A 23,563-nucleotide genomic window follows, 5' to 3' on the forward strand; every position below is an offset into this window, starting at 1 on the left:
AGCTTCTTAAAATGTGCTCCTTTAATGAACACTAAATGAATGAAAACATGTTTTATACTGTGAAAGTCACAGGCTATTGAAGAAATAAACACTGTATTTATAACGGAATTATTTATAATGAGCAGAAGGAAAATACAACTCTTCCTCCTGAATTTATATGCCATTTCTTCCAAGGACTTATAATTCTAACCCATCTTTTATTGCCACTTGTTTTATACCCCCAGTGAGGAAGATCTTATCTTCTCCCCTGTAAAATCACTGCCATGCCACAGAGGAAGAAACTGGAGCATACAACATACATTTTTAAGGACTTACACATAATCACTGTGTTGATGAAGTACAAACTCCATCATTTTTATAAGAGATGAATCTTCTTCCCAAAGATCACAAGAACTCTGGAACACCATTAATTCAGACTCTCACTGAGGATGATCTCTTAACATTTGAAAACGTGGATTCCTGAATTACTTCAGGAAACACATGTTTACTGCTTTCAAATAAACACATAAGGTTAATGCTACTATTAACATAGTGTTGCCAAGCCCAAGACCTGCTTAGCCAGACTTTAATGAAGAGTGACGCAGGCTGTTTGTAATTAGGACATCAAAATCATGGTTGTTAAAATTAAAGTGCTTTGCAAATGGTTTGCCTTGAGTACATTAAATATCCCCCTGAGACTTTTCTGTCCTATTAATTTACCTAAGTAGTACTAAGGTAAACTTCAATCAGCCATGGAACTATTACAAATTCTCAGATAGGTGGGATGAAAAAATAATGAGATTTTATAGTGTTTATATAAACTTAAGAGAAAAGGAAAGGGTCAAATTATGTGAAAATTAACAGGAAAATGTGTGGTATTTTTTAAAAAGTGTTATCAGTGTTCAGATAACATTCAAAGCTTTCCTTAAAAAGTGATATTTTCCGCAGTTTAAAAAAAAAATTGGTTTCAAAACATTGCTCCTAAGAGATCTTGTATAAATTATGGAGTAAAAATGATCTTAAAGAATCGAATGCCCACAAAACAGACATATTTTCAAGACTCTGTACATTCTATGAGTAATTTGCACATTATATGTCCTCCTGATTTTATTTATCACATGAAAACAGATGTAGAAACAAATTATTTGCAGTGAAGTGATTTCTGAGGGGGGTGCCAAGGCTGTTTTCACACCTCTGGAGTGTGGCAGAAGTTAAGGAACATTCTGGTGTTCATTTGAATAACAGAAAGAAATGTCAACTTTTAGTTGCTTGGTTATTAAATTTTCAGACATTGTCAGAGTGACCAATCTAGAAACAATCAGGTTTACCTTTTGCATGTAAGATATGCCACCCCAGTGTTCTTGAGATTTGTAACAAAAAATAAAATCCAATGCACTGCTTTTTGTAAAAACAGAATCTGCTAAGCATAGGGCTCGATGCTAAGCCCTTTATCTGTACTGTTTCTAAAAAAACCTCTGAGGACCTTAGTGCTGTATCCATTGCAGAGGTAAGACTAAGATCAGAGAAGTTATGTAAATTCTCTTTATTCATACATCAGAAAAGAAGCAGAGCCAAGATTCATACTCAGGTTTACCTTTTTCAGTAAAATTTTGTCCATTAATCTCAGATGAAGATTTGACATTTTAACCTTCTCCAAATTTTCTGTAGGAATTTTATTCAACATTAGAGTTTCAGCATAAATGGAACTTACTCCCTCATCTTTTCCAAACACACAATTCTTTTATTTTTTTATTGTTATTTTTATTTATTTTTATTTTTTTTTTTGGTATTGGGGATTGAACCCAGGGGAGCTTAACCACTGAACCACATCCCCAGCATTCCCCCACCACTTTTTGTTATAAATTTTAAATTTTGAGACAGGGTCTCACTAAGTTGCTGAGGCTGGCCTTCAACTTACAATCCTCCTCCCTCAGCCTTGGGAGCCATTGGGATTACAGGGGTGTGCTACTGCACCTGGCTCCAAAGCACAATTCTGTGTCATTGGTTATTTCTCAGGAACACTCAGAGTTGTCAGGGTGTATATTAGACCATGCCTTGAGCTGCAGTTCTTCTCTCACTGGATGGTTACTTCCAAGAGAACAAATATGGGGCCTCTTTGCTCTTCCCAATGTGCCTGTGTCCACGTATGCTTTTGTGGGGAAGAGGACGTGTCACCACCAGCAATGTGGTGTCTTTCCTCTGCTAGGAGGATCTTGGGGCCAGATGGATCAAGATGGGGTGAATGCTACAGGCAGTAAAAGAGAGTGCCCAAATGAAGCCTTGAAACTGTAGTTGAGATAAGCCAAAGAAGTAAGGAAAGACAGGAAGCATGTGTCAGATCTACAGCTAAAACAAATATGGCTGTCACCTAATGTAGACATTTACTGGAGATTCAGAACAAAACTTCGTGGAATTCAGGTAAGAATATGCAGGAGACCAAACTCCAGCTGTCTCCATTTATTGGACTTTCATTTCTTTTGTATCATGAAGTTGAACATTGCTCATGGTGGGAAAAATAGATGATTTAGATAAGGCAAAAAATTAATTATGATAAACCACCAACCAGACAATGGTCACTGAATGTGCAGTGACTCTTACCCTTGACTGAATATTAGAATTGCCTAGCCAATTTTTAACAATTACTATGCCTCCGTCTCAATCCATACTGAATAATTCAGAATCTCTGGGTACAGGACACTAACATCAGTATGTTCTTTAAAAACCCCTCAAGTGATTCATTTGTGCAACCAAATTTGAAAACCAACAATGTTCTAGAGCCAGGCCTCTGAACATTTAATATGCAGACCAGTCACCTAGGTCTGTGAGAAATCTGAAGCGCTGCAAGTCTAACCAGCTCCCCCAAAAAACTCACAATGCTGCTCCATTCACCTTCTGAGTAGCAAGGACATATACCATACTCCCAATGAAATTTAACAACACATGAATGAAAGTTCTTTTATCAATAAGTCTTTGAGTTTATTATTTAAGCCGTGAGCCTCATTTTCCTTCTCTGTCAGATGAAAATGTATATATATATTGTCCAAAATGTTTGGAGACATTTCAGGGAAGTCTCATGATAGGAAGGAAGCAAGGTTAGGCTACTGAACACATGCAGTATTGCTGGCACTATGCTGAAGACTGATAATAACAATAATATTATTTGGGCATTTATATGAGCCAGGAACAGAACTAAGCATTTTAAATTGATTTCTTAATTTAATAAGCTTCATTTTACAGATGAGGAAGCAGAAATTTAGAGAAGCTAAGTAACTTGCCCACGAACATGCAGCTGCCTGCAGTAAGCCAGGCATGGGAAGCCAAGTGACTAGTCTGGTGCCAGAGCCCAAGTACTGGTTAGTACACTGTTAACGGTACATCACAATGCTTCCCAGAATAGATATCTCTAGGACCCATCTATATGGTAGAATTTAGATTGCCAGCCATTTCTGCTTCTTTATTTTGATCATCCAATATTTGGAATTGTGAAAAAAAAATCTTGGCAGAAAGAGAAGAGGGTAGATGTATGCCATATTGCACATCTGAGAACACACACCAGTAGTATGTTAATGGCACCTAAAGATGGCATCATTTTATATGACATCTTTAATATTGGTCTGCCATCTGCAGCTAAATTTCTCTGAAGAAACCAATATGGCATTTAAGGTTTAGTTAAATAGCCTAGAGACTTCTTCAGGTGCATAAATGCTTCCTCATCTAGGCTGAATCAGAAAGTAGAGCCCGAGGGCTGTGTGTGATTGGGAGGGATTGGTGATGAGGAGAGGAATTGAGGGAGGAACAGATGGGACTGGGAAGTCTTCAGGCATTCTGGCAAAACTGGTCCTAACGGTAGATGTGTGTGCATGTGAGCACATGTATATTATGCATATATGGATTGTGGCAGGGCCATCAGGTACAGGAGAGAATTACACAGAGGAGAGGCCTTTGGGAGTATTCCTAACCAAAACACCATCTTCTCCACTCCCTCCTGTTTTGGCCCTACCTTATTCTTCACTCTGATGATAAGTTGCCTTGACCCAGATGCCCCTCATCCATCTAGTCTGTCAAGAGTCCTTCTGTGAGGGAGCAGGGCTTGCCTAAGCCTCAGCACTCTCCCTCTGGGTTGTGGGCAACTCCATCTGTCAACTAGGCCAGAAGGCAAGGTGCAGGGTGTATGCCAGCATCAACACTCTTCCTTCACAAGCTGGCTGTTTCTCTTTTCTACCTTAGTGGCTACAGAATCCTCAATCCAAAGGGAAAAGTGTTTCTGGCAGAAGAGTGCTTGCTGCCTGAGATTTCCCGGCTGCTAAAGCAGATTTGGGAAATGCCATCCATTGGCTTGTAAGGAAAGAAAATGAAACTTATCTGTTACAAAAACCAACAGCCATGAACCATGTTTGACCCACGGTATCTTCTTCATACTTTGGTTTGCAATACACCCTCACTTGTACAGTTTTAAAACTTCAGTTAGCATATTGTAGATTATTATTTATGAAGAAAAGTCTAAGTTGCAGGCTTAAGTAATTCCATCAGTGATTTTCCCTATCAAATTCTCTAAGAAAATTTAATAGCTGCAGTATGTGCTCAGTTGAGCAAATCCAAATCTTTACACCTGAAGAAACAGCCCTTACTTAAGGAATATGTCTCATGGGCCAATTTCTAGAATCTTTCTTTTACCACCCCCCAATAACTAATACAGAATCTCTTGTACACATTTTTCTTTCTGCCTGTTCCTTTCTTTTCAAATAAATATGATATAGAGATTCCAATAATACTTATTACTTGGTTGTTTTATCTTTATACAGACCAAATACATGTCTTCATCCCAATTTTAATTCTTCCTATAATCTTGAAATATACACTTGCTCTCTGTCCATTTCATTTCTCTCCAAATTCAATGTGTAGCCTTTATATCCATGTGAAAATACTGTAAGGAACATTTTATTCAGGTCAAAAAGAGAGGTGCAAACAGAGGTTTTGGAAGTCAGAATTGTGTGGAATTGATAATAAATATAGGAATAATCAAGGTGTGGTTGGTTGGTTTGTTGTTGTTCCCTACATAAAAGCTCACACTTACAGTTAACTGACATTTTCCACTTTCTGAGAAATATGAATATGGATGCTTAATTCTGTGAAAAAGTGAGCAGTTTCTTTTCCTGAAGGAGTGACTGCAGGTTCTGCACAGCTGGACTTCAGACATTTAGAAGAAAGCGGGATTAGGTGAGAGAACAGGAAAGGGACAAAAGAATCATCTTCTTGGAATGTTTTCAAGCGTTTAGACTTCTTCACCCTGTGTTCCCTCAGTCACCCACCTCACTGATCACTGTCCTCCAGCTCCTTTGATTCCAAGCTGAAGAGAAGCTGGAAGGTGCTGCCTGCCTCTCACTGCCTGGAGAGAGGCTTTGCATATCCCTAGATGAGGAGGAGATGCAGTTGCTGGTAATCTCAACCAGGTGCTGACAGAGTGATAATGGGAAGGCGATTTTGCTAACACCCTACATCTTCTATAGCGAGACAAGGAAGAAGCTTCAACATTAGAGCCCTTTAGATTGATTCTGGCAGTCATTAGGCAAGTTATTTAACTTAACTTCTCCCTATAAATGGAATCCAAATAATTTCTATTTCCCTGAAATGTCAAAATTAGAAGAAAAATTAAAGTAGAGTGAAAACATATATTAGGTCTGTATAAAAAATAAATGAATAATGTGTGCACTTAGGGCATCTGGTATCTGAATTATTGTGACGTTTCAAAAGACCTTGTATAAACTCTTTAGGATAGGGCATGGCACACAGTCAGAACTCATTAAAGGTTGTATACTACTGCATTATAGTATGCAGTAGTAATTTCCCACATTTCTCAATAAATTAAGTAGAAATCAGGATGTTGGAGAACCATGGAATGGCCATAATACTGCTGTTCAGAAGATTAACAATTACAAATCTTAAATTGGCAGATTAAAATTAAAAAGAGGCTCTTAGGGATAGCTCTAGTGAACTCCAAAGAATTGGAGAAACATTAAAATTATTAAAACACTGGAAGAGAACATTCAGATAACTTTAATTTCTTTATATTGGGACTTTTATAGCACTCTATGAAACAACACTGATAGTTCTAGAAGATCATCCACATCACCCTCACTCAGACAAGTTTTGCTTGGTACCTACCATGTGCCAGTTTCCTTGTTAAACACCCAGAACACAAGATGAATCCGAGCTATTCACTATCCTTTTGCTTCTGTCCTATTAGGCAAGACTGACTCTTTAACAAATAATTAGAGCAAAATTTGGGGAGCTGTAAGAATATTATTTATATACTCAGCAAATTTGAAAGGCAATGATCCCGGGCCTTGAACTACACTGGTGAACTCCCAAAGTCTCTGCCTTCCTGAAACTGTGATAGAGAGGGAGAAACCGACAACAGATGAGCTGCAGGAAGCCTGATGAGTGGAGGAAGCCTGAGAAGGCCTCACTGAGAATGCATCACCTGAATTTTCTGTAAGGATGGCGAGAGGTTTACCAGACAGCTGGGCCTGACCATGCAGAAATGGTCAGTAGAGGAAATATGATATGAAAAACACAGAGAACTCAGAAAGTGTAGCTCACTGGTTGATAAATCCAGTTGTATTGTTTTAAGACCAAGCCCAGCTTCCAGCAGTCTTAACAGAATTATGCTGAAACAGCCAAGACATGCACTGCTTCAAGTAGCACTTAAGGAAAATGTGTCTGTCATGGCAATAGATTACACAGCTGCAACCCAGGACACCCACAGGGAGAAAAATCAGGGAAACTATGTCATGCTTAGGAGTATCACTTCTCTGACCATAACTACTTAGAACATTTGGAGTTCTCTTTTGAACAGGCAGTCACATTTTTGACTCAGGCTTTTTCTCAGAGAGAGATTGTTAGAATTTCTTCTGTCTCCACAACAACAACAACAACAACAACAAAAAAAAATCAAAAGCAGCCATTTTTAAAGCTAATTGCATGGTTGCAACCATGTACTTCCTTCCCTCCCCCCTTATTGAGTATCATTCACTTAGAACTGGTGTAATTCCCCTTCTAAATTGGAGGTTTGCATAAGTAATTATATCAAATGATGTGTTTGTTTATATCTCCAAACCACATTCAAAGCTTACCTATGATTTATCTTTGAAATTCAATTTCATCGTGTCAGTCCCCAATTTACTCTGCCCAGTGGATCTACAGTTACATGTGTGATGTGCTCGCCTCTCTCTTACGTAGATTACAGAATGGGATTGCCTTCCACAGCAATGAGTCCGGTGGTTGAAGAGAGAAGTTGTTCTGTTTCTTTCTCTTCTCCATTCTAAGACCCCAATGCGCGCAGCTACCACAAAGTTGTTAAAAATGAAGAAGCGGCATTTGTGATTTTAACTAATTCTGGACAATGAGGAGCAACTCACTTCTTTCCTTTATGACTATATGGCAGTGCTGCTAAGGTTTTATAGCTCATGCGAAGTATGTACCTTTAGAAGAAAGAAAGCTTTTGATTCTTCTTAATATGGCTGGCCCTGACGTGAAAACAAGATTTATTTTTCACTGTGAATAACTGTCAGTTGTTGCCTTAACCCAGAAAAGTTCATTGTTTCTGTGTTCCAGATTCCCATGGACAATCTTAATCATTCTATTTATTCCAACCCCTCTTCATGCCTGATGCCTAATTCATTCCATTCATTCCTTCAATTATTCATTTACTGATTCATTCAAGTGTCTGTCTTTTCCAAATATGAAAGACTTATTAAACCTAAATGGGCAGAGTTTATGATTTCCAACTGATGTTGACACCTTTATTGATAAAGAATTTATGTAAAATAACATTCACCCACTTGAAGAATATGATTCAATACTTTCAGAATGTGTGCATAACTCTGAAGTTATAACCACAGTATCACCATGATCTTGTTTAGAAGATTCTCGAAACCCCAAAAAGAAACCTCACACCCATTATCAGACAGTCCCTCTCCCCTGCCTGACTGTATTTGTCTTCCTGATGATTTCTACTTTTGACTTGGATTTTTTTCTTGCCTTCTACTTATCTCTGTGAAAATAAAGAAGATGGAAGCCCAGAGAGCTGAAGCCTACAGATGCTTTCCTGTGCTTTTTGCTCTAGGAGTGGGATCTTCCTGGCTCCCCATAGTTCCAGATTCTCTATTGTGTGACATTTGGGGTTTTTCAGGAAGCCCATCTCTTTCTCTGTTAGCTAATAAATTTTATGTAAACACATTCTGGTACAGGCCTGCCCATGGAAATATGTGAAATATGGTGAAAATATGTGAATTTTCTGAAGAATTGCCCTCAGAGTCATCAGGAGAGGAAGCTGACTGTTTCATTGTACAGTCTTGGCCTTATGATTCCGAGTGAGGAGGAGCAGTGATGACATGAGAGTCCTCAGGGAAACAGGGGGGCAAAGAGGTGGCTACTCCTTTGTGCCTGAAAAAGCCACAGATGAGCAGCAGGGTGGAGGCCCATAGCCCTTTCACCCATTTGCAACCTCTACATAATAAGCATGTCTCATACCCATTGTGACCTCTAACAGAGGATGCCCCCCTGAGGAGGCAGTGAGGCTGGAAGAAAGCCTCCCCTGCCTTATTAGAAGACAGCTATCCCCCACTTGAAAAGATTATCCATGACATATGACCTTGTCGGATAGCGTAGCCTGAAAATGAAGATCCTGTGTTAGACACCTACCAGTGCAAGCAGACAGACCTTTAATCAATATGAATCCGAGAGCTGTGCTTCCTTTATTCCTCCTGTATCACCCCATCCTCCAAATCACTCACACATCTCCCCTTTGCCCTCCCCCTGTAGCACCACATGCACACACATCAAGCCCAATGGTCCGATCCAGGTACTAAAGCAGCTGAGCGTATTTCATTCTTGGATATAGCTAGTCAGGCAGAAAAAAATCATGTCAATAAAGTCACAGTGAAGTTCAACAAAGGATAGTAGAATTAGGCAGCACTTTTCTTTTAGAATCAGAGGACAATCTCAGGAATCATCTCAAGGGAATCTGGTACACTAAATGAGAGATGAAATAGGGAACAAATCTGTGTTTTAAGATTTTCCCAGAAAATCCTAATAGGCATCTGGAGAAGGGAAGGTACTGACCCTCGCACTTGAAACTCTTACTGACACTCTTCATTCCATAACCTCTGACAGTAACTTTTACTTATACCCAAGAGTACCTAGCACTCTCCATTCACACAGAGGAACTCTGTAAATGGTTTTAAGTGCATGCAATGTCACATAACCTTCCCCACCCACAAATGCACTTCCCCACACACAAAACAATACTGTCCTAAACAAATACATTCTAAGTCTGTAACAAAATTGAAGATTAGAATATAACAATCTCTTCCATGGCAAATATTGGTAGCTAAGCATTATTGAATTCCTTTTCTTTGTTATAGGCAGGGAGCTAGGTGATTCCCACCCGACTCCAGAGCTTCAGACTCAAAAGGAAGGCCTTACCCATGAAGGACCTGTCTGTCTAGTAGGAAATTACAGACATGTGAGCAAAAGATTTTTGGATAGATCAAAGAACAATGATGGAGAAGTGTACTGGTTATGTGGGGGACAAATCAGATGGGCACCCAATCCTGGAAATGAGGGTCAGTGAAGACTAACACCTGAGCTGAATTTGGAGAATCTGGAGGTATTGCTCAGCCTGGTGAATAGAGTTGATAGTGGTGATTGTACATTTCAAAAATTGCTGAGTGAACTTCAAATGTTCTCTTCCCATAAAAATAAGTATTTTGGATGTTGGATATGTAAATTCACTTGATTTAATTATTTCACATAGTATTCAAAAATCATAACATCACATTGGACTTAACATATATATTTATACATACACAGGCATACATATATATATGTGTGTGTGTATACACACACACACACACAAACAAACATACACACATTTCCAATTTATAAGAAAGAAAGAAAAGGAAAAACCTAAGGGTATTGTGGGGTGGGCCACATCCAGAATAAATTCATGAAAAGGAAGATCTCTGTGATGGAAACAGGTTTTCTCCCCATGGGGTGCAGAGATAGAGGGAATCAGGCCAGCTTGTTTCTCTCTCTCTCTCTCTCTCTCTCTCTCTCTCTCTCTCTCTCTCTCACACACACACACACACACACACACACACGCGCGTGCGCACACACACATGGAATTTGTTTATTGAGAATTAAAGTTGACACTTCTAAATTAAGTATTCACTCATGAATTTTCTTTGTCACTGTCCTGTCAATGGACATAAGAGAAAAAATAGCACAGAACTAAAACGAGGAAGTGATAATTAACAAAATATCTAGTGGGCCAGCTTGTCAACAGCCTTGCTACCCTGAGTAAGATATTGTTTTGAAGCCCATGGGAAACTATTTAATCTCCTGTGCCTCTTCATTGCTTTCACTAAAATGCATGTTCTCGCATCCACCACTGGGTATGACACAGAAGCTTCAGGTCAAGAACCTCTCTTCCAATCCCACTGAAACACCTTTCCCCCATTCCATGTGCCTTGCCAGCATTGGGATTTCGTTTTTCATGATTTCCTGTTTTTTCCTTGTCAATCAGAATGTACCATGAAAACAACCCAACTCACATTCACTTAGGGGACATGGTGGAATTGAGAAACCGAAAATAAATTTGACCTTCTAATTGCCACTTGACAATAAGAATAATAAAACCTGCAAAAGACAAATTGGTGCAATTGGCTGGGAGGCCTTGAAGATTTCCGTCATCCCATTCCCTTTTCTTTGTCTTTATACTCAAAGGGTGATTCATTTATGAGAAACGGTGTTGGAAGAAAGGGAGACCTTTTCCCTGTGGAATTATTTTGTGTCAAGATTTAAACAAGTAAAAGAATGATAAAATTATGTATGTGATCTTTGGTGTGTGAGTTATTAAATTTGCAATGCTTATGTATACAAGTAGTTATTATAGAAATAACCTTTTTTTAAAAATATAACAAAACATTATATGAATATATAAAAATTAAGTAAGAAAGTGCTATTACATAGCCCTAATGTAATCAGTGTCAACAACCTATTAATTGTTCAAGAACTTTAAAATCTTTAATGAGGCTTCAACAGTAGAATTTCAGTCATATGTAAATGAATCTTTGAAATGCCTCATTATCAGAACAACAATGGTTCTTTAGTGACTTCTCAGGTCCCCAAAGATAACAACACCTGGCTATGGTAAGCAAAACCAGATCAATTTTTCATATTTTCTTCATCAACTTTGCTTTACTAATGATTTGTGAGCCTATTCTGATTGTCATGGGGGAACTGGAGAGTTTACTGTCCACTGTCACTTTTGCTTTTCCTTTAAATGGAGTTGTTTCCCACAGTCGGTAATCTACTTGCCCCAGATATTTAAAAGTCAAATATTCTCATTTCTACACAGGTCTGATTACCACAACTTCAAGGAAATTGGATCGAGAGCAGCAGGCAGAGCATTTTCTGGAGGTAAGTGCACAGAGGAAATGGCTCTTGTTAAAATTTTTGCTAAACTCCCTGAGCCTTCATCACAAATGGGAACTTTTAATACACTGGAAAAGTCGGTTGCAAAATGAAGTTGCCTCTCTTAGGCTGAGTGCTTCAGAATTTAGAGAGTTCTGATGCATTCCCATCCGTCTGCTCTTGTGAGCCAAGCAAGAGTGATAAAGAGGCCTTTACCTGCACTAAAGACAGGCAGCTGCATGGATATTTCTGCCTTAACTTCAGACCTCTTTATCAATAATCAGAAAAGAAAGTTCCAGAGCAGCGTCCCGTGGGCCCACTGCCCCATGAAAGGAGAAAGAGCAGCAGTGCTGCGGTTCAAGTGAAGTGCACTTCTTTCCCCTCATTTCTTTTTCTGGGGAGATGGTTGAAAAAGAGAAGGCTGCGGGTTGATTCATGGCTCAAGGTGACTGTTTCTGAAACCATAAAATGTTCTCCTATAATTCATTAAGACAGGAACAGCAGCAATAGAAACTCTAAGAGCATTATTTCTGGTAGAGAAAAAAAAAAACTACTATAAGGCAAGGGATGAGAAAATAGACATGATAGAGCATTGTGGAACATTCCTCCTATACGTATTGAGTATCTTTATTGAAAAGGTTGAAGTCTGTGTAGTTTGTATGGCACTTTAATCTGAGTGTGACTGTGTGATATGAAGGGATGACAATACTCAGAACCTAGGGCTTTGATAAGGGTCTATGATGTGTCCATGCTTCTAAAATGATCTTTCTATTTCTCAGACCCACTTACCGGAATTCATCCACCATACTTATGTGTGTGCATGCACACACCCTACTCAAATCTTATGACAGGATCTCTTCTAGCATCTTCCTTTAAGTCATATCAGCAGTAATGATCTAGTTAAAGAACACTGGAGCTGGGAGTCATGGCACAGGCCTATAATACATGATGTGAGGGTCTGAGGCAGGAGGATAGCAAGTTTGAGTCCAGACTTGGCAATTTGGAGACCCTGTATTAAAATAAAATTCTTAAAGAGAAAAAAAAAGCTGGGGTGGCAGCTTAGTGATAGACTACCCTGGGTTCAATCCCCAGAATCCCAAGAAAAGAATACTGAACTAGGAGTCTAGGCCCATGGGTTTTTAAGCTGCCCTGACATGATTAACTCAAAGCTGTGGTCAGTGCTACTTAATTACCCGGGATCTCAGTTTCCCCTATTGTGAAATGTGGCAAATAATTGCTAATCCATATACCTCAAAGGATCACTATTAGAATCAAATCTTATATTCTGTATCAAAGTATTTTTTGAAACTTACAAGGTATTAGACATAGAAAAGGGTGATTATTATCATGCAGCCCTATGATAATCCTTTTAAAACATTACTATCATCTCATAAAGATGGAAGATTCCAGGCTGCCAAAAATAATTATAATAATTTTTTTTTTCAAAATCCTATTAATGGGTCACAGTACCTACCTGGTCCAGAATTACAGTACATTTGCCAGAGTAATAACACCTTATGTTTTATTAATGTGCTTCTTTCCTTTTCAGAAGAGAGTCCAGGACTCCTGGAGAGACAATGTTCTTAGATAGTTGAGCCCATTACCTCCCAGCAGGAGGAAGGGAAGGCATCTCATTAGCTGGTGAATCTGCTGAGATCACTTGCCTGGTCCTCACTAGGTGGTGTCATGAGGGGTATGTGGTGCAGAGTGACCATTATAGGATAAAGCTACAAGGAAAAGAGGCAAGGATGTTTTCCAGGCATTGAATTTACTTCCTCAAAGAATCCTTAGGGCTTTCATATCCTCTACACACTTACATAGATGCTGAGTAACAGTTTGGTAGTATTTGCAGATATGGAAAACCCAGTTTGGGATCTAGAACATAATTTTACTGTTGTGGTTATAATCTGCTTAGGGAGGTAGGGTAGCATAGCAATTAACCTCCTAGCAGTGTTGGGCAATTAAAATATCTGTAAAACATCCAGTTCAGTATCTGGCACTAAGTACATGCTCAGGAAAACATGGTTAAATAATCATTGTGGTCTTAATCATTATTATATGGTGACATGATAGTTGCACCCTCCTAAAGATTGAACTTCATTTCCATACCTCAGGAAGGATGGTTTTCCCACACACCAGAAACACAGAAGGAGCCCAGGTACTAACCACTGAACTCAGCTTGTATACCAGGACTACCTTATGTGCTGGGGACACAGAGGGAACAGGAGGGTGGGAAGGCACATGATACATGAGTAAATGGTATAATCAGACAGAAGCTCCATGAGGCCACTAAAATAGGTTCCATGATACTGCCTGAAAGCAGACAGGGGTGGTATGCAAAACTCAATAGATTGATGAGGAAAGCCTGAGGAGGTGACATTTGGTGACATGATGCCTAGATTCTGTTCAAGAAACAGAACCAAGTCCAGTGTGGTGAAAAGTGCAAAGTGGAGCAGAGGTAGAGGATTGTAGGTGACGGGAAAGCAAGTTGGAAAAGCAGAGGGCTGCAGTGAGGATTCTGAAATTTTTCCTTAGTGCAATGGAGAGCCAGTAAATGGGTGGCAGGGTCTAATCTGTGTTGTAAAGGCAGAGTTGGGCTGGAGCAGGAGCTGAGGGGAGATATGGGAGCCTGGGAAACTTTTAGAGAGGTCCAGATGAGATGATGGACGATCGTGGTTTGGAGGAGGGTGAGGGCAGTGGGTCAAATAGGGAATTGTCTAATACAGATCCCATCATGATTCCTCGTAAAAGCAGCAAAGTAGTTTTTAAAAAATTTTCAAAGTGAAATCGTATGTATTATAGAGCGTCTGAATCTTACCAGTTTTCCTCAAGTTGGTCCTCCATTCCCCTGCCAGCTCCCAGGATCCCCCAACTGTCACATTTAGTAAATCTCCTTTTAAGACTTTCAAAAACTAGCTGAATCTCAGCCTCTTCCTCTTCCTCCTTCTCCTCTCTTACTTGCACATACTATTGTACATTTCTTGGCCATGCTGATTTTGTTCTCTATAACATTGCTGTAAGAATTTGAACACCCTCCGGTTCTTTGTTTCTGAAAGGATCATGGAAGGAATATTGCTTTAACTTAGTTCTGCTAAAAAAAAAAAAAAAATGAGTAAAAGAATATTATTCAGAGTGTGGGACAGAGTCTTTTGTTAGACACAAAATGTTGTAACTGAAAGTACATTTTGTGAGTTGTGAAGACTGGGTGTGGGTAATTAACCTCCTGGAGAGCCTTTAATTGCCAAGATAACCTTATGCTCCTCTTAAACTCATATTCACCTCCTGGCTCTATTTTGTACTTTTCCTTTCCAATAAAACAAAATTGACTCTTCTTGAAAGGACCTACTTAGAAGCTGACTTGGCAGGTATGCTCTGACTAGGTAACCAGGAGGACATTAATGACTTGTTTGTAGTTTGCTGTCCCCCTGATAGAAGGCACTTTAATTCCCTGCTGGCACTCTGTACATTGACTGAAGCTACTTAGCTTTGTGTGGGCCACAAGGTTTTGTGAATCAGTAAAGCATTCACCTTAAATCTGTAGCTATCACAAGAAGGCTGTCATTATTAGAATTCAAAGGACTTGCTAAAGCAACAAGAGCAGCAAAGAACTGTAGGAAAATTCACAAGTACAGCTTACACTTTTTTTTTTAAAGAGAGAAAGAGAGAGAATTTTAATATTTATTTTTTTAGTTTTCAGCAGACACAACATCTTTGTTTGTATGTGGTGCTGAGGATCGAACCCCCGGCTGCACGCATGCCAGGCAAGCGCGCTACCACTTGAGCCACATCCCCAGCCCCCAAGCTTACACTTCTTTAGTGAATTCTAAGTGTAAACTCTTCTGGTTTGGAACTATGTTATGTGAAAATATTACACTAATCTCGCCCTACCAAAAAAGTGCAAAAATACAGAGGTTTTAGCTCATATAATCCAAGTCCAGTTCATCTCTTGAAAGCCCGTTATAATAGTAGAGGAGATTGAAGGCTAATTACAGCATGTAGATACAGAAAGTTGATAAAATATGCATAAAATAAATAGTGAATTAACGTTTTAGATTGGTAGTTTTGACTTTATTCATGATTGCTTCATTATCAGAGAAGGCAGCTGTGAAATAGGGAATGAATATCCTCTTTCTTATAATCACTTGTAGATTGTTTTCTCACCTAGGACTTTTTTAAGCTCCCTGTGGATAAACCTTAGTTTATCACGGTAGTGAACTCAGGGAATGCTTGGACACTAAATTCCAGCCTGCCTGAGATTATGTTTTGTTACTCTTCATTGAGCTTCGATGGGCCACTGAGTCTCTCTGAGCTCCCTTTCCCTCATCTGTAAAGTGAATAACAATTCCTGCATTAGGCTTGGGATAGAGAATAGATGAACCCAGAGCTGAAAAGATGCATCTGTTTGTGCAGTTCCATGAGCTGTGTGGAGCACGGTCAGCACAGACCGTCCGACTGGCCTCTGTGTTCAGAGTAGTTAGCTCAGCTCCTGGGAACAGGGGCCACTCAGTAAATATGTGAGTGGAAAGAATTATTTCCCCCTAAATGAGATCATAGAGAGGGCAGGATTAGCATGTGGGAAACAACATGAGTTTAGAGACAGAAGGAACTCTCCACCTGCTTCCATCTTCATGAGTTTGCTAAGCTAGAGTAAATTCCTCTTTTTCCTTATCTGCAAAATGGGAATGATAAGACCTACCTAGCATATAAACTACATAAAGGGCTGGCATACATTCAAGACACCAAATAATTTTTGGCCCTCTCCCTTTCCCCCACACCATCCTTTTTCCCTTGTCTTCAAAACATACATTGTCAGCTCCCTTTCTTTTTCTGTGACTCTGGTAGTTTGAATAGCATATAGCAATTTGATTATTCTTAAAAGATATATCCACTTAAATAGTCCTATAGTCCTGGCTTAATTATGTGTGAATCTTTATCTCGCTTGCTGAAAGAGTGTTATTTTGCTTCCCTTTTGATCTTGAAATGCTTCTCTGTTCAGGGCTGGATGGTTCTGATAAAAGTCTCCCAAAGAGAAGAGAACAGAGTATTTTATTTGCAAATCAAAAAAAGATGACAAGCCCCAGTAACCAGTATAAAGACAGCAGATGAGAAATTACGCTGAGTATGTACGTATAACTTGAAGTAGCCCAGAAAATGTGCTGAGATTTTTATAGTGAAGGTGGTATAAATATCAAAGCATATTACAGGGGAATACATTAGATCCATAGGAATGCATATTATTTAGTGTCTGTCCTTCTAAAACACTCATCCATCATCCTGTGCAAGATACAACTCACGAGACCATTTTTTTTTCTTCCTGTCTGAAATCCTCATCCCTTTTCATAGTTTGATTTTCAGAGGGAAAAGTATTGCTCTTCAGTAAGTTTTTATAACATTTCCTCTTGCCTTAGGATGCAAACTGATTTCTTCAGTGAGTGCACATCCTACCTTGGTTAGCATCTCCTTTTGAAATGATGATTTCTACTGACAAAGAACAGCTGCAGGTCCTCTTCTTCCATTAAGCAGTCTATATTTTGACCATTTAAGTCCAAAAGAAATGGATGTTTATCTCACTGGGCTCCTTTTTTAGCCACCCTAAATCGTTCTAGAGGTGTCAATAGGTCCTAAAAGAAAAATGGTATGTCCGTGCATGAAAACAGCAGCATTATCAGGCATCAGTCTCAGAAGACGAGTTTGTCCCATCTTCAGTGTTCCCAAGCTCCTGGAAAGGGCCATGCAGCTTGATGCCCCACAAATCCCTTGTGATGCAGCTGCCCACCCCTTCCCATCCTCTCCAGTCATTCTCTTTCCACAACCTCCCCTTCTCGGGCTTCAGTTGTTCACATTCTTATCGTATCAACTTCAGTAAAGATAAGGGGAATCTACTGTCTATTTTTTCTTTCTTTCTTAAATGCTTTATCAAATTCCTCTTCTGGGTCTGGTATTAGGCCCGTCCCCAAAGTTCTCTTAGGGAGTCAGTGTGTTTTCCTGCTGACTGTTTTTTCTTTGACTTCACTGTAGTCTCTTAGAGTACCTGACTCTGTGAGTTAGGTGGAGGAGGCACTTCCCTTAGTCTTTGTCTTGGATCAAAGAGCTGATTTTCATTCATGTAAAAATATGCTGCCAGGCATGGTAGCACATGCCTGTAATCCCAGCGGCTTGGGAGGCTGAGACAGGAGGATCATGAGTTCAAAGCCAGCCTCAGCAATAGCAAGGGGCTAAGCAACTCAGTGAGACCTGTCACTAAATAAAATATAAAATAGGGCTGGGATGTGGCTCAGTGGTCTAGTGCCCCTGAGTACAATCCCCAGTACCCCCCCCCCCCAAAAAAAAAACTTCTTCTCTCCCATTATATGAACCCAGACACAGACTTTAAAAAGTGTACAACAAGAGGCAAGGTCACAAGCACTTCCTAGCAGTGTCTGGTAAAGGTCTCCTTGTCTTTTTAGGACAGATATGACTCTAAATGTCCATCAGCACATTGAAATGTGGCTAATTGATTCCTTGGTTCCCATGGCCCTTCTGTAATAACTGATTGGCTCAGGTGACAGGGCAGTGCACCCTCCAGCATTAATGTCTACTTATCTGAAGAAAGGAGGTTTTCTCTTTTGCCCTTTGGTTGTCTATTCACCACTCCTTGCTACTCCTCTGCCATTCACTGTGAGCCCAGCTCTAGACAGGGCTTGTTCTCTGCAGGGTACTGCCCTGAACTGCAGGACAAAGTCCATCTGAGGAGGTGGTATATCCACATTACAGGTGGCAGCTTATACTCCAGCAAGGAGTGACTGCAGAACAGTTCTTAGGAACTGAACTGTGTCTCCCCCAAATGCATGTGTTGAAGTCCAAACCCCCAATACCTCAGAAAATGATTTTATTTAGAGATGGGGTCTTTGAAGAAGTTATTAAGTTAAAATGAGGTTGTTAGGGTAGGCCCTAATTCAATATGACTGGTCCTTATCAGAAAAGGAAATTTGGACATAGACATATACAGAAGAAAAAGAAAGTCCTCTACAAGGCAAGGAAAGAGATCTCATAAAGAAGTCTTGAAAAAACCCTTGATCTCAGACTTCTAGTCTCCAGGATTATGAGAAAATAAATTTCTATAATTTAGGCCGTTCAGTCTTATGTACTTATGATGGTGTCCCTAGCAAACTAATATAACAGAGAGACTTTATTTACTATCCCATCCCACCAAACTATAATTTCAAGGGGGGAGAAAAACAGTTTCATTTAAATATGATGGTTTCCATACTACATAGGTCAAGAAAGACATATTCTCCCAGTTATAATTCCCACAGAAGGCCCTCTAATGGCACATGGTGGCATCTAGCTACTTTTCTACCCTAAAACCCCTGTCTTCTGGGGTGGGGGGCTCCTTCCTCCACACTTTCAGTGAATATTTCCATCCCACTTTCCTAAAAGGCCTGACCCTTTCCTCAAATAAGTTTTTCTTGCCCAAGAACAGACTCTTCCCCAGATCTAGATTTCTTTAAACTATGAGATTCTTTAGTCTAATACCCCCCAAAGCTATCAGGAAGCCAATCAGGGGTGGCCTTGGACACTCCAAGTCCAGGTAAACAAAGAGTATTATTGATGGGGGTGATGATGATGATGGTGATGGTGATAGGGTGATAGTGGTGGTGGTGATGATGATAAAAATAGTAAATTCTACATCTGACACACACAAGCTTTTAAAGGCAAATAGTAATACTTAGAGTAAGCATGTTAAATAACTTAGATTGCAAGATGCCCACAGAACGTGGCAGGTAATTCTGAGGAGAGCCCATTTGCAGGTGAGGGTAGAGAGAGAAGGATAGTAGGACTTAGCCAGTGGTAGGGATAAAAGTAGACAGGCCCAATATTTTCAGAAAGTTTTACTTAAGAAAATGAAAAAAAAATTAAATCACATCTACATGCCAAATACCCCTAAATTAAATGCTTCGAATTTCATATTTTAGCACTACAAGCTAAGAAGTCAGCTCATGTTCTACAGCATTTGATAGAAAGGAAGGTGTATTTCCTTATCTGTCTCATAATTTGTAGTCCTCTCACAAGGAAGTAATTTACACATTTTGGAGAATGAAATTAGTTTTTTGTCTTCTCTTCACACCACATTTTTTTTAATGTGCCTTTTTGAAAGAAAAAAAAGAGAGAGAGAAAAAATTAAAAATGAGTCCATGACCCTGTCCTAAGAGGCCTGTTAGAGTTGGAAATGATGGTGTGTAGGAATTTGTTGGATCTCAGCTGTATGACCCCTCTTCAGATGCCAGCTCTCTCTGACTGAGAAAGGGAGGGGTGGCCGTGGGTCTTTGTGTTACATAGTCACGGGCATCTTGTCTGCTCTATTTCCCATTGGCAGTATGGCAAATTTTTAAATTTGTTTATCTGTGTCCCTGGTTAACCTCCAACTGAATAATCTATAGCCAAACACTTATATATGCTAGGAGAACTATCTGGAATAAATCTTTGATTCCATGTATAACCACCTCTAATTTATGTATTTGTGAAAGGTTTCATTTGTTTTGTTTCCCCTTAAATCTGAACACTGATAAGTCGAGCAACATTATGAGATCTGTTCACTTGGACCTGGGGAGGTCCTTCTATCTAGTGGCTCAGCCTGGAAATGGAAATGAGCCGGCTTTGGCTGCTCTGCTCACCCGTGCTGTGCAAGCAGATAATTGCTCCAGGCAGGTCACAGCTTGTTGAGCTGTGCACACAGGCTGTGGGGAGCTGAGGCTCTGCTTTGTTTTCACTTGTGAATGGTTTCTGAATGTGATGCTATGTTGTTGCTTCCTTTAAGTCTTCCAGGGCAAACCGCTGTAACATCCCCAAGCATTCATGGGTTCTTGGGGTGAGTAGAAGGGGAGACCTCTTACCTCAAAGGTCTTATACAAATGGCTTTTCCTTCTCAAAGAAGAGGTTCACATTTCCCTGATGAGTCTGAACAATTCACAAGAACTCCCACCTGCCAATCACATATCCAGGGAACCCAGACTGGCATCTCCCCCATAGGGCAATGATGGTAAATTGGCCCTCTACCTTTGCTTCTGCAGCTCCTTTTCCATCTCTTTCCTTTGTGTTGCTTTCCTAGTTTATTTTGTATAGCACACTCTCTGAGCCACGATGATCTGTCCTGATTAATTTCATTTGGGGTTTTCAGAAACCACTGATGCCAATGTCTAACACCAGATATATATGACCCAGTTTAGCACTTCAAGTCTGTCTGTAGGAAAATAAATGTATTTTATATATGTATATATATATATATATATATATATATATATATATATGTGTGTGTGTGTGTGTGTATGCGTGCGTGAGCATATGTGTGTATACCCTCTCATATACATGAGCATCAGGTTTAGAACATGAGAGCCAACTCTATTAATTATCAGGATATTCTACTTTGGCTTGCTTCCAGTTTATAGCATAGAGTTTTGCTCAAAGGAGTTGTTGTTTCAGGACCTTTCAAGTGACTTGTTTTTGTGGCAAATCAGAGGCTACCAACCTCATCTATTTTGTGGCAAGACTGGTTTAATGAAATGTTGAGATGGTTGTCAGCATAACAATGCAAAATGCTGTAACAAAATTAAGTCAGAGGAGCCGTAGATGTCAGCCAAGGCAAATGCCATTAGCATCTTAAAATTGGGGAAACCAACAATAAATATGGCTATATATTTTCTGGATGTAGCACTCTATGTATTTACATAATTATCCAATTAAACTTTCTGAAAAATAAAGCATCTCTTATAAAACAATGTCCTAACTGTAGTGATCTTTTAAAGTTTATATAAACTAATCTTTTTATTATAAGTATAGATTAAGACGTTTAAAGCACAGGACTTGGAGATGGACAGACATATCCACTCATTAACCCTGTAAACTCAAGCCAAATTATTTAATCTAAACTTCACTTTTCTCACTTGTAAGAATGGGACAATCATAATACCTTCTTTATAGGATTTTATGAGAATTGGCATGTTGCATGTGCAATGCACATATTAAATGTTCAGTATGTATTAGCAATTATAATTAGAAGCTTAAATTTCTACCTTATGTTTCCTGAAGTAATCTTCTTAGGACAGAATTCTTAGTACTTAAGGCGTTATATTATATTATGCATTGTATTAACAGTTTGGCATAATTGTTGAATATACTTAAGGAACTTAAATAAGATAGCATCTATGAATGTTCCCAGAGAAGTTCATGGAACATGGTACATACTCAAAATATTAATTCCCTCCTTCCTTTTCTGAAGAAGAACCCAAAGCTTCAGAGCACAGTTTACCCTCTCACATACACGGCCTCTGGTTGGGTAATTCAGAATACTCATTTTCCTAAGATAGGCCAATGAATGGCTTTGGAATGGCTTTGAAGAAGATTTTTGGGGCTTTCCTGTTAGATCTGTGGTCCCTTTTGCTTTTCGAAGCCAGAATCTGAGATGGGAACAAAGGCATTCAAGCTCAGTTGGCAGAGCAGAAGCATTCTCGTGAATCCTAGATCTCAATAAATTAGTCTTGAGACTAGGAAGGGAGAGCCAAGTAATTTCCTTGGGTCAGCTATCTCTAAGCCTATCCATCCTTGTTACTAATCCCAGAGCTTTCCCCCAGAATCTTAACTCCTTTAAAGCCTTAAATTGTATTTACTCATTAATGCAATAGGTATGTTTAATATATAAAGAATGGGAATTTGTGTGTATTATCAAATGATACCATAATTCAGAAATCATAGCTATTAGTAGTTTCAAATGCCACCTCTCCTTCAGGCCATTCTCCAATCTGGTAGCCAGTTGCAGGATATGCTCCATGGAGATTTTGTATGTTTTCTTTCCTGTCCTACCTTTGGTGAAGGTCACCAATAAGAGGGAGGGTCAGAGCTGAGAAGTACACTCCTCATTACTGCTAACACCTAGAACAGTGCCAGACACTCAATGACTATTGATTGATATGAACTTTAGGCTTCTAGGTAATTCACAACCAGATAATCCATCTTTACCCAGAGATCCACAGAGATTAGGCTGAGCATGCAGAGGAGGTTCCTAGCTGAGGGTTCACAGGATTCCCAGAGGGCCAGCTGACAAAGGATGGGAACTGGTTTCATTGCATTGCGTCCCAGTTTGCAAAAAGGCTGTTGGCCCATCCTACCCCCTGTTTGGAGTCTAAGAGCAGTTCCTAAATCACATTTACCTCCCTAGAATCCATCATCCTCAGGAGGCCATAAATATATAATTTAAGAGGAAGAGCTTAGATTTTTCATGAAGTACCCTGTTATAATTCCTAGCTTGCCATTATACACTTTTAAATATGCTGATAAATCAAAATTAGACATGGGGCTAACCCTGTGCTCATACATACTTTCATAATTAAGATAAAATCTTCTTTTAGATCACTATTTTCAAGTAAAATAGAAAAAAATATTACATTTTTAAGAAATGTGTTAGTACTTAGTAGTAGCCCTGTTTCAAAACTTCATGAAGGCAAAATACTTCAGTCTACACAGAATCCTCAGAGCAAAGGGCTTGTGACCAACTTAGAATGTATTCTAATTCTCTTCATGTGGAGAGAGACATCACTCTTTGTTTTGTTTTTAAGTTGAATGCTGTGAAAGCAACTTCTAAACACCTCAATTGTCAAATGACTGAGCTTTTGTCTTTATGCTGTAGGGCAGGCGCCTAGTCACTGAGAATGAGTTTGGCAAAGCCTCACCTTTATGCGTTCCATGATTACCATCCAAAGGTGTAAGAACCTCTTCCAATTGAGTGAAGGAGAATCCAGAAAGGCTGCATTAAATCAAAGCCACATTATAGCCTGCCAGCAGAGAGCTGTAACAGCAACACACAGACTCTTGGTATGCAGGAATTAGAGGTTCTCTTGTTTGGTTCTGGCTAGAGAACATGACAAGCTTTTGTTCAGCATTTTTACAACAGGAGATGTTGCTCTGACTCTATCAGCAGTAGCCAGGGCCTGCTTGCTCTACCTCTGGATGAAGAATTATAAATATCCCTGTGCAAGGCCGTGACAGATGCATGATGTGTGCCTTGATACATGCACAAAACCATTTACCCATCTTCAAAAATAATGCTTCTAGGAGCAAGTCATTTTAAAGTTCC

At 39.5% G+C, this 23,563-nt stretch overlaps 1 protein-coding gene across 2 annotated transcripts in view; it reads left to right on the plus strand.

Moving 5' to 3' along the window:
- Fat3 (FAT atypical cadherin 3) overlaps positions 1–23,563 on the plus strand; it is a 484,288-nt gene that overhangs the window by 292,828 nt on the left and 167,897 nt on the right. For both annotated transcript variants that reach the window (XM_077797747.1, XM_026396113.2), the window contains exon 3: positions 11,402–11,463. In XM_077797747.1, the coding sequence (XP_077653873.1) occupies positions 11,402–11,463 (62 nt within the window). The remainder of the gene's footprint in view (positions 1–11,401; positions 11,464–23,563) is intronic.

This window comes from Urocitellus parryii, chromosome 4, assembly GCF_045843805.1.
Source record: "Urocitellus parryii isolate mUroPar1 chromosome 4, mUroPar1.hap1, whole genome shotgun sequence".
In the NCBI taxonomy this organism is placed as follows: domain Eukaryota; kingdom Metazoa; phylum Chordata; class Mammalia; order Rodentia; family Sciuridae; genus Urocitellus; species Urocitellus parryii.